General features: G+C 42.4%; 1 protein-coding gene across 1 annotated transcript; it reads right to left on the bottom strand.

The window, feature by feature from the left end:
- Positions 1 to 4,927: 4,927 nt before the first annotated feature.
- Positions 4,928 to 8,247, bottom strand: adra2a (adrenoceptor alpha 2A). Its single transcript, XM_054778827.1, has 2 exons — positions 7,791 to 8,247; positions 4,928 to 6,981 (listed from the first exon to the last, which is right to left on the bottom strand). The coding sequence occupies exon 2, from the start codon at positions 6,841 to 6,843 to the stop codon at positions 5,632 to 5,634; it is 1,212 nt and encodes a 403-aa protein (XP_054634802.1). The 5' UTR covers positions 6,844 to 6,981; positions 7,791 to 8,247; the 3' UTR covers positions 4,928 to 5,631.
- Positions 8,248 to 16,588: the final 8,341 nt, after the last annotated feature.

The following is a 16,588-nucleotide window of genomic DNA, read 5'->3' on the forward strand; positions in this document are numbered from 1 at the left end:
AATAATCACGTTGCATAATGCAACATGGTCTCTGGGACAATCAGAGCTGATTGCGCTCCATCATAATGAGTTCCATGAAAATAGATTTGTCTAGACAAATTATTTTCCAGGGAAATATCTGCTGGGCCCGGCATTGTTTTGCAGTTCCAATCATACCCACAGGCTTGACAGCTAATCAGCTACTCTTAATGAGACTGGGATCCCATTTGAAGTGATATCTCTGAGACGCGTTTTAAAAGTCCTCTCTGACAGCCAGCAATGATGCTGCTCCCCCTTGAAAACGTTCTCGGACGGTGCTGGATCATGCAGACAGACCTGGGAAATTGGCATATTCTAGAGAGACAAATAAGTAGGAAAAAAACAAGAGTGAGTCATCTGTGACTCTGTAAATAGGCATATTGAAGCCACCCCAAATGGGCGGATGGCACTCTGAAAAACAGATGTACAGTTTGTCGTATGTGGGTGCCACACTGAGCACTCATCATCACTGCGTCCTTTTCACCCCAACACCTACAAAGCGTTTGCACAAAGGCGACACGCCCATCCTCCCACATCCACCAGCAAAGAAATCAAGTCAGGCGTCGTTTCAGATGTGTTACAAATGGAACTTTCCTCCCTTGTCTTGTCCTTGGCTACAAATGACTGCCCTCTAAGTTTTTCACACCTGCTGACATTGTGTCCCTGTCTCTTTGAATTGTAGCTGCACTCAACCACCACGCTCAGCCTTCTGGTGACGGATATGCACTCTAACCTGATGATCCATGCTCCCATTCGATTCCCAGAGGCAAAGTGTGTATGTGTGCGTGCGTGTGTGTGTGTGTAGGGGGGGCTTCTTACTTCAACAGCTGGCTTGCTCCAATAGGCTCCCAGTAAGCAATCACTGTTGCTTGGTGATGAGTGGGTTACAAAGATGCAAACAGATAATGGCAGAAAGGAAGGAAAGCAGCAAGAAACTATCCACCTATGTATCAAGGAATATCAACAACATGACTTGTTTCACAGTTTTAAATGTTTCCAAGTTTGTCTCCGAGCAATAAACTGAAAACGTAAGAGATAAAATATGTTGTCTCAGGACTGAAAAACCACAGGTAAAATGAGACCCATAGGTGACATAGATTATTATTAGAAGCAACAAAGGTATTGAAGGGAAAATAAGTTCAGCCAATATGTAATATAGGTGACATGAAGCTATAGGAAAAAATATATACTGTAGTCAAAAAAGGCAACAGAAACATAAGTGATGGTGGGGACAAAGGTGACCCAAGCAAAATAGCCGACATACATGAAATAGGTGAGCCAGGCAAAATAGATGACAAAGCAACATTAGGGACGCAGGTGGTGTAGGTGACCCAGGCAAAATCATGGGAAAAGGCAAACCAAGCAAAACAGATGGCACAAGTGGTTTAAGTGAGTTGGGTGGCAAAGGAGACCCAGGCAAAACTGGCAACATGGGCGTCAGTGACCCTGAGGGACATGGGTGGCATATGTGACGTGGATCGCAAAGGCAACCCTAGCAAAATAGTTGACACAGGTGGCATTAGTGACGTGGAAGGCAAATGAAACACAGGCAAACCTGGCAACATAGGTGACAAAAAACATGCGGGGCATATAGCTGGGAAAAGTTGACTCCCGTATAAAGATATGACCTTTTATGAAGTAAGTATTTTAACGAAGCCTTCTGACCCCAACATATCAGTTATGTGCCCATTAAGCACACAAATTAGTCCTGTTCCTTTAGTACTCCGATAGTACTTTAGGTCAACTCATGATGTAGATAAAAGGCACCTGTCACAGAAACAGTCCACCATCATGGGCAAGACCAAAGAGCTGTCAATGGACCTCAGGGGCAAGACTGTAGACACAAGACTGGAATGGACCCAGAGACCATGAACAAGAAACTTGGTTAGAAATAGACAACTATCGGCACAATAATTCAGAAATGGAAGAAATAAAACATATCGACCTTGCTATGGAGCGCCATTGAAGAATCTGCCTTGCGGGTAAGCATGATTGTGAGAGGCCCCTCTGAAGTTTGCCAATAAACACGTGAATGATTCACACAAGGCTTGGGAGAATGTGATGTGGTCAGATGAGACCAAAATGGAGCTCTTTGGCATCAATTCGACTTGACGTTTGAAGGCAGAGAAATGCTGACTACCATCACGACGAGTCTTGTTTTGCTTTGGGGCTATTAAATAGAAACCTGTCCTGCTCAACTTAAAATAGAATAAATCGATTGTCCAAGTTGCAGGGGTCTCCGACTTTCATTACTATTAGAGTTGTGAACTATTTGTGTTTTAAGACTGGCAACATTTCAATTGTACACTACTTTATTTAACAAGCAGCTCCACTCAGTGTGGCCATCATCTTTATGCTATTTTGTGCTCATTTGTCATTATATAAAGACATGAAGTCTGAACTCAACAGTTATAATAAGAAAAAACTACTAAGAGTTGAAGAAAATATTCTTTGACCCTTTGTGAGCTTCTCAAAATCAGCTGGCGAGATAGGAGACGACTGTGATGGCATCACCATCATAAGGCTGGACACACTATGTGATTATGTTCATTAAACAACCACACACACACACGCACACACACACACACACACACACACAGTGTTTTGAGGACAAGACACAATTAGTTTAATGACAATAAGAGAGTTAAGTTGTTCAGTGACACTTGAAAAAGTTAGTACGTACCCCATGAACGAGATATCCACTAGCCTCTTCCCCCGTGGGACAAAAACGAGCTCCGAACTAACTGCATTGCTTGTTTGTTTTACAAACAAAATGTCACTATGTTAGTAAACATCTGGAGTCCGAAGACCAGAAACCAGGCGGATAACGCCATCTTGCTGGCTAGCTGTTGCCAATGCAAAGTACAGCCAGTGACAGCAAGGCAAAGCGTGTAAACAAAGATGCAAGAATAGTCAACCGGAGCTAGGTTTGGGAAGGGAGTGATCAAACACGCTAGCAGTGATTGCCATAGCCTGTGGCAAGCTCAATACGAGACGCATCATTTTGTTGGCAACCCTATGTGACAGCAGTCATGTAGTATTTGCCGCTGCACGCTGATTGCTTTTTGTGATCGGCTTTGAAAAGGCATTTATCGGCATATGCTTATCACGTTTTTTTTTTTGTTTTTTTGTTAATGGAAATCGGTGGCCGATCATTTGGAGCATCCCTAATGCTAATATCACGTTTTGAAGTCTTTATGCAGCAATCGTGCTTTGATCTGACAAATCTTAAGTCAGTTTGATCAAGTCTAGAATTACTACAGCTTCTGCTTGGACCGTGGGAGCTGTTCAGCTCCAATGAAAGAAACGCCTCACGTCTTACTCATCAGAGCTAACAAGTGACGCTGGGAACATCTAGCGCAGGTAGGATTGCAAGGTTTAAAGTGTGCCTTTCTGTGTAAATATCCCATGACACCTGCAGCCTATATACTGTATGTGCAATTTTTTTTTGCTCTTTAAATTCTGTGGGTGCGGTTTGTATTCACTTGCGCTTAATAGTCTTGAATTTTTGGTACTCTAGATGGCAAAAGCAACATGCTGAAGAAAGGAGACCCAAGTAAAATCGGTGACATGGCGGCATAAGTGATGTAGGTGACATACGTGACACATGCAATATACGCAGGCAACATACGTGACACAAGCATCAATGATGTGGGCGACCCAGGCAAATTAGATGACATAAGCACAACTTTGCTTTCAAATAAAAAGCATGTATCTCCATGCATGTATACCCAAAGAAAACATACTTTTGCAGTTTATTAGCCACCCCAAACTTCATGACTGATTGAGTCACTCTGAGCTACAGTGTAAAGGACATCCCGAGCAGATTGATGGCCAACTTCCTCCTCCCTCCACCTCCCCTCACTATTTACATGTTCAAAAACACATTCTCACACACCCTCCCTCTTTCTCACAGACCCGCACGCTTGCAAGTGGTGTAAACGTGCAGGGAGACACTCCACACACACAAGCCTCTGGTGTACAAGACACTGGATGGATTAGCAGAGAAAACTCTAGGAAGCATCGTTGATCTTCCTGAGGACAGGTTGTTAAAAAGCCTGCCAGCCCGCCTGGCTGGCTGTCAGAAGGAACACTTTTACTTACACTCCCTCTGCAGGAAAAAGATGAATTTTCTGTACTCGCTATCGCTCTTTTGTTCTATCCACCAGCCATGACAGAGTGAGGAGGGACAGGGGAGAGACATTCTGGTTTGACAGGCTTGTCACTGTATGACACATACCACCACAACACAAAAGTACAAATGAACCATTACCTCTGTGATTTCTTGCTTCATGTTATCATATTCATCACATACTTGGGATTCATTAAGCTAAACCATGAAGCCACCCAGATGATGAAACTAAACAACCCCCATCTAAGCCCAAACATGATTAATTCAGGGCCCGCTGAATATTTACACATGTTGCATACAGGCTCGTTAGGAAGACTCTTTTCTTTTAATTGCTTGCAAAGGTCAGACTCACTGCTGGGTTTGCTTTTTTCTCTTAGATTACGGCTGAAAGGTCACTCGTGGTCTCTCATTTACATTCATTTATGAAAAAGTGGAGACACACGATAGAGATGAAGCATCAGCTTCAAATTCTGGATCTCTGTCACACCATTAGTGCAGTTTTGAAATAAATGCACATGGAAGCAGTCCAATGTCTTTGCGTGAGTATGTGTGTGTGTGCGTGCATCTTTTAAAATACGATGACATCACCATATTGATACTACAACCTGCTGGAAATGGGTTTTATTCAAGTGCCGGCGTTTTCCCCGTATTTTGATCACTATCGTTAACACCATTCCAACAAATTTTCATATTGTACAAAATGACACAACACAGTGTCCATGACAATAATGAGGCATGTTTTCGACATCCAACGGCAGTGAAATAAGACAAATGCCATTGACTTAACTGTGTCTTTATATTAAAAAACAAATAAATGTACAATAAATTTACTGCTGAGTGTTATTGGGCTCTGTGCTGAAGCGGTCGGAGATGTTTTTCCAAATCAAACGCAATCGAGCTAATGGTGCGTGTCAAGCTCATTTTGCAAAAGCCTCTCCAACCGTGGCGTAGCGTGGCGGGAGAGGGGAGGAGGTTCCGTCACCCCGGGTGCAAAGCTTTACATTTCAAGAGATGTAATAAAACATATTTAAGTAGTAGTCGTAGAAGCAGTGATCACCATTTATAAACACTGAATTTGAAGTTTCGACTGGCACTGACAGTATTGGCTGTATCCCTACTTTCATCTCTGCTACCTTTGTGCCCACCTCCCCGACCCATTTGACAGTCCCTGTCAGCCATGACAGTCTGTAACTACAAGCTCTCCTTCACTCTATACGTAAATTGTGATGGCCAGAGCCATAATACCTCAAATACGCCAACTAGGACTTGTTTTGTATCACATTGCCAAATATTATCCTGGAGGACAGTAGCCCGAAAGGATCAAAAAGGCTAATTACTGACTGGCCACAAGGTCCACTGGTTAGGGGCAAAGATTTAACTGGTAACCCACGCTGTGCCAATGCCCTCCAAGCAGTCCCATCAGGATGTTCTTTGTAGGAATTACTTAGGAAAATATTGATATTTACAAGAGCAGCAGTCCGTCAGCCGTATCTTCTCATGTCCCTCCTGCAAAGAATCTTCTTGAAGGACCTGCGAAAGTCATTATTGAAGATGGTGTAGATGATGGGGTTGAGTGCGCTGTTGCAATAGCCAAACCAGAAGAAGAACTTGAATAGGGTGGCTGGGACGGGGCACGACTCACACAGCGTCATCAGCATGTACGTGAAGAAGAAGGGGAACCAGCAGATGACAAAGACGCCGATGACCACCGCCAGTACGAAGGTGAAGCGTTTCTCTCGGTTCTGGCGACCCTTCCAACGGCTTCCTTTGGTGCTCTTCTTCTGCACTTCGCTGTCACCTGGTTTGATTTTGCTTTTTCCCTTGGCTGATTTCTTTTTCATGGAGCAGGGATTATTGACTTTATGGTCAGAAGAGGACGACTCCTCAATGTCCACACCATTGACCTCGCCTTCTTTCCCTCCTCCTCCTTCCCTCAGCTCGATGTCCCCCTGGTCCTTAAGCTTGTCCGCCTCACCTGCAGCCAGCCCATTCTCCCTCTGGTTAGACGGAGCCATGGTGTCTGACTTGTCCTTTCGCTTCCGGTCCCCTGGTGGCGCCCGTGTCCTCTTTTTGGCGATCTGGTAGATCCTGACATAGACCAGCACCATGATGACACACGGAAGGAAGAAGGAGCCAATGCAGGAGGAGATGACGTACCACTTGTCATTGTTGATCTTGCAAACAGGGTCCTCTTTGCGGTTTTCCTTCTCCATGGTGATGAGAGGCGGGAAGGAGATAACAGCTGCGATGACCCAAACGATGAAGATGATGCACTTGATGCGGCGCGGTGTCCTCTTCAGGTTGTACTCAATGGCCTGCGTGATGGACCAGTAGCGGTCCAAGCTGATGGCACAGAGGTGAGCGATGGAGGCGGTGCAGAAAAGAACATCGAGGGCCAGATAGATCTCACACCACACCTCTCCAAAGTACCAATATCCCATCAGCTCGTTGGCCAAGGAGAAGGGCATCACTAGGGTGGCCACCAGTATGTCCGCTGATGCCAGAGACACCAGAAATAAGTTCTGCGGCGCCTTCAGGGCCCGGCTCGTAAACACAGCTATGACCACCAGGACGTTCCCAAACACTGTCAGCAGGATCATGATGCCCACCAGCACCGTGAGTGGCAGGGAGATATGCAGGCTCATGGGGGTCACCCCCGGGAGCGTCTGGTTGGTGTTGTTGTCAAACTCCATGGAGGCAGATTGTCACACTTCCTGTGTTAGTTAACACCAGGTTGACCAAAGACCTCCACAAGCAAGGACGCACTTGGCTCTAGAGGGAATGAATCAGTCCTCATGGCACACTTGTCATTTACAAAGATTCTTGTCCATCTGAAAATATTAAGAGAAACAAGATTTGTTTTTAAAGCCTTTACTTGACATTTAATTTAAACTACTATGCATGGTATAATAATCACACAGGCATTCCAATCACTTCACACACACAAGGGAGTGTTGTCACACGAAGGAGGGCCGTGCAAGTGTTGCATCCATGAGCGGAGTATAGGGGTTCTGTGCCTTGCTTAAGGATACCTCGACAGCACTCAAAAAGAAGACCCACCACCATTCAGTCTCATTTTTCACATATTTTTCACCCGTGACCCTCCGATCCTGACCATTATTGATGTTTTATCCACCATATAGCATCAGAACTAATGAATGAATAAAAACTACATTTCCATCACAATATCGATCAGGCGGTATTTTAATAAGCACTATTTTATCTCAGATATTGTGTGTGCGACTAATGATATTTTTCTTCCCGGTGTACTCTTTCTATGGCTGGCACTGAAATCACAAATCAAGACAACCGTAACTATGATATTTTTAAAGACACAAAAATAATGATAAAAAAACAGTTTCAATAGGATAAACGATGTCAAGAGTTCTTGATCAAATTGCCTTTCATCAAGCTGAATCTATCCACCTATTTACTGTGGTAACTTAAGACTTACACGCACGACACCGAGATGTCACCATAAAACTGACTTGAAGTGCAGACAATTTTCTCATTGGCATTATATTAAAATCCAATACATGGGAAATACTGTATATATGATGAAATTACAATTATTTGCATAAGTCAGCTTTTTTTCCCTAGTGACATAAAAAAAAAGCATTAAAGTGCAAACAAACGTTACCTGAAGCAGAAGTGATCGTCCCGGTGGCGGAGTGACAACTGTCAGCGTGTAACTTCTTCAAGCGGATCGTAAGAAAGCCAAGGTCCATCCATGAGGCGGCCATCAAGTCCTTCTTCCTCGGGGCAGCCTCCATGGGCATGCGGTACGTACTTGGAGGCAGCATCCGAGCCACTAATGCAGCAGTCATGTTAAAATGCGAGCGATAATTGTACTGTGTGTGTGTGTCTTGTCTCCATTGCTTACTAACTGACGCCGCCACTCCCTCGCTTTATATCCCACACGCTGCAAGAAGTGACGAGCTGACCGTCGTGTGCCACACACTGTCACACTAAAAATAAAAGCATGCGGGCGCGCCGGTGCACACAATAACACGAGCATCTGCAAGTGTACGAAATAGCGCTTGTTTTTTTTGTACTTTTAATCACCATGGACCCATGAAGCAGAGGGCAAACACTGGTGGAAGTAATGGCACTAATGGACGTGTTGCTCCTGCCCCCCAACTAATGTTCACTCTCTGATACGGAGAACAACACGCCTCCCAAATCGTAAGGTGCAAGTGCACATTTCAGGTCGTTTTTGTAGACAATAACACGTTTGCATTAGTGCTACACAATTATGTATTTTTTCTGTAATAGACTATGCATTTCATAAAACCACCTGTCTTCATAACATTTTTCCTTGTAAAGACAGAAAGATTTAATTTATATTATGAATGTATATTATATTTATAATGTAAAATTTTACTTTTTACTACGTGCTATTTTTATTCTTAAAACGGAAGTTAAATTGTGAGTGGATGATTTACTTATTATCCATTGAATTATGTTAATGTTATTCTTATATATTCTATTTTTTACACTTTCTTTCTTTCCATTTTGTTATTGCACATTCTTTGTCCTTTTCTTTCCTTATTGGAAAATGGTAGCATGTGAACAAGTTAAAAACAGGAAGTGAACAAATGGTCAGTTGTTGCTGAGACATGGAGAGAATGGCTAGGAGTAAATCAGATGGGCTTCAGACATGTTGAATTGCGCACGTGTAAACATGCGATGTTCCTTCGTGTAACTTGTTACGAAGCATGTTTGACACAGTTTACTTATTAACATTATTATCCTATCCCAGGGGTGTCCAAAGTGTTGTCTGGGGGCATTGCGGCTCGTGGCTCGTTTTTTTTAATTGTGCCACTGCACATTGTAGAAACAAAATGAAACAACAAAAAACAGCAAAAAATTGAAAAATTATGGTGATCAAGAAGTGCAAAACACAGTGGCCCAATGGTGAGCATGTTGGCCACAGTCAGGAGATGTGGAAGATCCGGGTTCGCATCTCTGAGTGACGTATGCGTGTTCTCCCCGTGGGGGCGTTTTCTCCTGGTACTCTGGCTTCCTCCCACATTCCAAAAATATGCATGTTAGGCTAATTGGAGACTCTAAAATTGTCCATAGGTATGAATGTGAGTGCGAATGGTTGTTTTTTTTTCTATATGTGCTCCGCGACTGGCTGGCGACCAGTCCAGGGTGTACCGCCTCTTGCGCAAAGTCAGCTGAGATAGGCTCCAGCATGACATACCTTGCAACCCTAGTGAAAACAAGTGGCATAGAAAATGAATAAATGAATGAGAAGTGCAAAATATTTTTTTTTAAACTGTGAAACACTCCAGAAACAAATTTATCAAAGTCAAAAGTCAAAACATTTTATAAAACACTTAAGGCGAAACAAATTTTCATTTCAGAAAACACATGAACAAAACACGAAGCAAATTACAATCACGCAAACCGTAATAGGAACGTACCAAAGCCCATGCAGATTGACAGAAATGGAGGCCAATAACGTTGCATGTCGTTGAAACAATTTGCTCTAAACGCGTGAGTGTGCATGGTGTGTTGCATTAAGACATGAAATATTTGAAAACAAGGCGATCAAACAGTCGTGAATGCTTATCTTCCAGGTCAGGAGCTAGGATTAAAATTGGAAGAACATCCACATTGGTGTCCGTGTTTCTATTTCAAAGAGTTCATAAAACCAGAACCCACATATATTACAATTACAAAGCCTGGTCTGTTGCAAGAAAATAAAATGGAAGAGTAACATAAAAGAAAGGGGAAGAAAAGTCTGCAACAGCGGAATTCGAACCAGTGACACAAAATAACAAAGTTGCAGCCTCTGTGAGGAATTATGTCATAAGATTACATTAAAAATAGATAACCGATATATAAAAAAAAAAAACACACATCAATGACGCAGGATTACCCGTACTGTTCTGGTGAGCAAATCAAGTACTACTTTTTTTTCCTCCTGCCTGCGACGTTAACGGCCTGCCATAACTTCCCCTGAGCTCACTTGGAAACAAATGCTCGGCAATGAGGGGGAAAAAAAAATCTAACTTCAACACATCAAACATTATCAGCCACCTGAACGCTGACAGCCACAAGAAGGCGCTCTAGGCTTGTGTGCCAGTATCTGCTACTCCTATCACCCCTGTACTACTGAGGGATTATCCACACGGAAACGTTTTCAGGTCAAAACGGCAAAGTATTTTATCGTTTCAGCCTCTCACCCACACAGGAACTGCTTTGAAAACGGCTTCCAAAGTGGGAAAATCTGAAAACGGCAGCTTGCCGTTGCCACGTATACAGGCAATAGGAGTACGATGACATCACCGAACCACCACCGCCTCGTCACTGTCACGTGACCAGAAGTGAGCTTTGACGACAAGCCAACATAATATCTGAATATTTCGACGGACGTGACTCACCTCAGTCAACATTCCCCTGATATCTTGTACTCCATAACGACTCGCAGAATTAATTATACTTCTCGTAAGCGGAAGACGACGGATTTATGCGCATCTGTTCTTTCTTCTTCTATGGTTTGGCGTGTCACGTGGTTCCGTATGCGTGCCTGTTCTATAAAGACAACTGAGAAAGACGGAACACAAATGCCCCCAAAAAGAAAATCATATTCTGCAGATTACAAGCTGCAAGTAGTGAAATATGCAGCCGAAAACGGTTATCAAGCAACATAAAGAAAGTTTGGAGTGGATGAGAAACTTGTGAATGACTGGCAAAAAGCGGAGGATACTATAACTGCAATAAATGAAAACAAAAAAAGCTAATCGCAGGCTAAAAGCTAGATGGTCACTGCTAGAGGAACAAGTTCACAAATGGGTGCTTGAACAACATGCTGCCGGGAGAGTCAACAGTGCAGTTACAGCTCCACGCCCAAGTAGGCAAAAATGCGACTTACTGTATATATGTTTTTTTCATCTTCATTGTGCATTTTTGGCTGGTGGGACTTATACTCCGGAGCGATTTATAGTCCGGAAAATACGGTAAATGAAACAGTCTAAAATACAATAGAATTTGTCAAAATCAAAATTCGGGAAGTCAAAAGGAGCAAATGAGTCAAGAAAAAAGAGCCAGTAATCAGTCAAGTTGTTTTATATCTGATGTAAAAATAATTATTGGTGGTGTATATAAATATGCAAGGATTTACAGGATATTTAAATTATTTTGTGACATTTTCAAAGAGGGCCATAAAACAATTGTATTGTTTATACTCGAGGCTGTTCTCCTGGGAATTTAGAAGGATTTCTTACCAAAAGGGGTGCATAACTAAATAAAACATGCACATGTTAGGGTTTGAAAAACCTTTATTGTTAATTAATTTTTCATCTATCTTCTATGCTGCTTATCCTCATTAGGGTTGCGGGCATGCTGGAGCCTATCCCAGCTGACTTCAGGCGAGAGGTGGGGTACACCCTGGACTGGTCGCCAGCCAGTCGCAGGGCACATATAGACAAACAACCATTCACACTCACATTCATGCCTATGGACAATTTAGGGTCACCAATTAACCTAACATGCATGTTTTTGGAATGTGGGAGGAAACCAGAGTACCCGGGGAGACCCACGCACGCACGGGGAGAACATGCAAACTCCACACAGAGATGCCCCACGGAGATTTGAACCCATATCTTCCACTGTGTGGCCAACATGCTAACCGTGCGGCCGTTGAAAAACCAGTGTTTTCAAAGTGAGCACCAAAAGACTTCAGTGGAGGTGCAACAGCTTGAGAAAAATCAAGTAAAGCATAGTCATAAAACCTGCAAGGCTAACTTTAGTTATGATACAATACCAGAAACAGAGCATAGGTTGAGTGGAATAGGCATTTTATAGACCATTAAAAATCTTTATTACAGGTTTGTGAAGGGTATCATGCAGGACTCAATGATTCTTGAATCGTTCTCTTGAGAACACATTTTGTCTTAAAGCAAGTCCCCCACAGAGGTAGCAATTTTTTACAGCGTGCAGCTGGGTTGCTTAGCAGCAGCCAGAGCTTCACAGTGTGTGTGCATAGAATATTGCACCATCGGGATGTTGATGTTGATGTTGATTATGCCACTACTTCATTCATTTACACACATTCTATTTGTGACAGGTGCGATGTGGAGACTTCACGTGTGCACCATCTTGCAGGCCAGACGAGAGGAGCTGCAGAACCCATCATCAGGGTTCTCAAATAAAGCTACACTCATAAGTACTTCACTCCATCAGCTTCACCTTCAGTTCCCTCAACAAAGCACGTGTTATGGAGGTGTGTTTGGGCTCAGTAGCATGTTGGAAAACTCCCTCATGGCCCTGTTTCCCAAGATATGGGCTCATGCTCTGCTTCACAGTGTCACAGTACATGTTGGAATGTTTCCCTTAATGAACCGCAGCTCCCCAGTAGCAGCAGCACTCATGCAGCCTCAGAACGTGATGCTATCCCCAAAATGCTGGTGTTGCCAGCTATTTAGACAAGAATGGCTTTGTGTTGGGTCATTTTCAGCAGATAGTAAATCTATCTAATCAAGCTGTACACTGACTACTCTAAAGCATATACAAGTTTCATTTGCATAGTGTTGTCCCTTGAAAAAAAATTCAATCAAATAAGAAATATAACACAATAAATGCAAATAAATACACAATATCATGTAATGTAATATAATAAATACAAATATAAATAAATATAATAGAAATGGTTGTTGAAATGTGAGGCGTGTGAGATACTATAGAAACAGTTGGCAGTGTTTTCAGTGATGTGCATCTGCTCATCTCACTGTTGCACGACAAGAGACACTCTCATCGAGGTGTAACAGTCAAATATTGAAACGTGAACGACACCTATTTGCCTGCGCCAGTTAAGCGTATCAAATTTAGAGTTTAAATGTACATTGTGTCCATGAGAAACAAAACAGACGACGCATGTGGCAGCACAACCGTGTTCTAAAACAAACAAGATGATTGCACTACATTCCTTTCACACGAATATGAAGGAGTGATGGTTTGCGGTGCAACACATACAAATGACATGGCATATTTTCAGTCTCTCAAAATGTAAAGGTTTTAAAGCCTGAGTGTGCACACTTTTCCCAGTGGCCACTTTGTCAAAGATGCTAAATCCAATCCACGGAAAGTGAAGATATGCTAAGAAGTCAAATATATTTCATGAAAAAAACATCTTAGCTTTGTATTATTTTCTTTTCATCACGGCTCTAAGTCTCCTTCATAAGGTTTGTGTTTTATTTTCATATTAAGAACACGGACAATAATTAAAAAAAACACACAAAATTATAAGTTTTAGTGGCATCTAACCTCAGCTCCTACCTGACCAGGAGGCAGCCCAGCAAGATTTTCTCCATGGGGAGATTTCACATACTCCCACACTCTGCATGGAAAAGAAACCTCTTATTACCACAAAGTTACACTACTGTCGCGGACTACAAATCCCTCTGGAGTCATTAGATGAGAGAAACATCTTGAGAAACTGTGGGAGAACTTACATCCTCAAACTGTGGTCAGGTTCTTTCCATGAGTCGACTCCAAAGACCTTCTGCATGCAGCATGATGATAGAGTGAAGGGTAGACTCCCCCCTGCTATTTGTCAGTTGGGGAGAATAATCATATAGAAAGGAAATGAAATTGAACTAGAGTGTCAGTCAGTGATATTGTAGTGATTCACCTGACATCCATGGGTTCAATTTCCATTCAGTGACAGTGTGAATGCTTCCCTGTGATTGGCTGATGACCAGTCCAGGGTGTGTCCCACCTCTTGTCCAAAATCAGCTGGAATAGGCTCGCCATAAAACCCTTATTACCTGTACACACAAAGTTTCAAGTAACACTATAACTCTCATACAAGTATAAAATGAACTGCTATTTATTACGTTTACAACGTATGCCTAGTAAGTTAGTCTCTTCACATGAAGACTCACCGTACTGAGCAGCCAAGTTTCATTTCCTCTTCTACGGTTATCATCGCACGTTTCTTCTTTCCCATCCCAAACAAGCACCAAAAAAGCTAAAGACATGCATATGCAGCGTTCCCTCGCTACATCGCGGTTCACCTTTTGCGGATTCGCTGTTTAGTGTTTTTTTTAAGTGAAATTTGGAATATTTTTTTAACTGCATATGAACTGGCGTTGAGTTCTGCTTCCTTGCTTCCTTCACTACTGCTACCAGTAGAGGGTGTTGTGCTCATGTTGAAGATGTGTGCAGCTCCACCTAGTCTTGCGCTTACTGCCTACAACATATATGATAATTGTAAACAAAGTTGGCTACTTCACTGATTTCACTTATTGTAGGCTACTTTGGGAACCTATCCCCCACGATAAATGAGGGAGCACTGGAGTGTGTTCAATATTTTACAGGAAGTTGGTATAGGCAGTACGGCGCAATCATGGTTACTACTTTTTGCTCACAGTCTGGAGAGCTGCATTCAAATCTTCAAATCTTCCTCCCACAGTCCAAAAGCATGCATGTTAGGTTAACTGGAGACTGCAAATTGTCCATTGTTGTGTATGTGATGAAGCTGCATCCGCCGCCAGCGCCCCAGCCATCTTGTTTACGCATGTGCTCCACAGCGGATGAAGACGTGAGCGTCGCAGCCACCTTCATCACATACACAACAATGGACAGCCAATAGCGCGCATTAACACGACGTCAGAGAAAGTAAAGGCGAGCGATTTGTGCGGTCTGATTTTTTCGAGGAGACTCTGTACTTAAGAAACACGAGCAACTAACCGCAACTACGTTTCTCATCACCGAAATCCGACCAGAACTGGGCTCACGGGACCAAGTGGGTCGTAAGCCATGTCATACAACTTCCTGTTAAAAAATCCGAACTATCCCTTATTAGCGATGTAGAAAATGATTGATGGATGGACATATTGCTGTCATTTGAAAGCAGATAGGGTACACTGTATTATTTTTACAAAACTAACTACAGTAGGTACAGCATTGTCTCTATCAACTGATGACAGTACACTACTTACATTGTATCATGTCAGAACGTTGAAAAACACAAAGCATAATGTTGCATTTCGTCTTGTACACATATTTCTATCCTGCCTCTTACAATTAAAGATGTCTTGTACTGTAGCTGTGATGACAGAAATTCCTTTTAATTTGCAAGCTTGCGAAAAAAAAAAAAACGGGATAAACATAAGACAAGGCCAGTCAAGCACAGTTATATCATTCCTATCCAAATTTTGTGCGTTCAAAACGAAATGTGTCATTTGAGTTTAGAGGGGAAATAATCACTGTGTGCAGCTCACTGGTGTGTGTGAACAAGATACTGTATAATGATGAAGTGAAGTCTCTCTCGCTGTCTGTCACACAGGCTAGCTGAGGTGACAAGCATGAAGTGACATTACTATTTCACAAAGTTAGCGGTTTATACAGTACTGTAGTGTGCGCTCATTGTAAAGTGGCAACGTTTGACCTGGCCTGCTGTGTGTTCAGAGCTGAAGTGAACTCGCTGGTGTTTTGGGCTAAACATTCATCAGGTGTGTCGCTGCTACTTGATCCATAGGGGCGGAGACCAAGTGATACAGTGACATCTGTCGTCTTTTACAGCACTTTCAGCAGCAACCGGTGTACGCGTGCGTGCGTCTTTGTGCATGTGAGATCCAATTCAATCCAGGATAATGACGCTCTAATTTGAGTGACACTGTCGGAGAGGTACAGTATTAATGGCTTCAGTTTGCATTGCTGCCGTATTTGCCTTAAAATGGTTCTTTTAATTGACCAGCAGAGGGCAGTGTTACACAGGTACATGGCTTCACCTCATAAGGCTGTTCATTTGACGACAACTATTAAATCATTTGTCAGCATGTAAGTTGGAATAATCAGTTGAATTGTTTGAATGTGCGTTGCTGCAATATGTATTAAATTAAAATACAAAACAAGATTAATGATGGGTAGTATTTGCAGGCGCACGTGTCATAATAGGAAAGGTATTATTCTCATTTATTTCTTTGAGCTCAAAATGGCAGAATGAATATGCACCGCCTTTGATCAAAGAAAGCATACATTTAAGATGTTACGTTTATTTTAGGTGGGGAACCAGAAACTTTTTGAGAAGTTTCAAAATTGGAAAAAAGCACACACACATGCACACAATTGTGGAGTGTATTTGAGTATGTCCTTCTGTTTGTTACATTTTACGTCTTGTGTCAAGGAGGATAAGGGGGGGGGGGGTTCTGTTATAATTCTGGGGGTTTGACCGTTCCTTTGATGCCATAGTGACTCAAACTGTAATAATAAATTCCTGTATTAGCGCCTTTAATAAGACACTCGCAAAAATGGAATACATTCTTCTTCTTCAAGTTGATGGAAACTGGGTTTGTATTTGTGTGTGTGTGTGTGTGTGTAATGCTGCAAATTGTCCTTCTATTCACTATTTTACTGTGTCAAAAATGATTGCAATGAAAAAGTTAATTACAACAATAAAATTGGTCGTCTTTGCAAGGCATT

This window comes from Dunckerocampus dactyliophorus, chromosome 6 (genome assembly GCF_027744805.1).
Source record: "Dunckerocampus dactyliophorus isolate RoL2022-P2 chromosome 6, RoL_Ddac_1.1, whole genome shotgun sequence".
Taxonomy (NCBI): Eukaryota; Metazoa; Chordata; class Actinopteri; order Syngnathiformes; family Syngnathidae; genus Dunckerocampus; species Dunckerocampus dactyliophorus.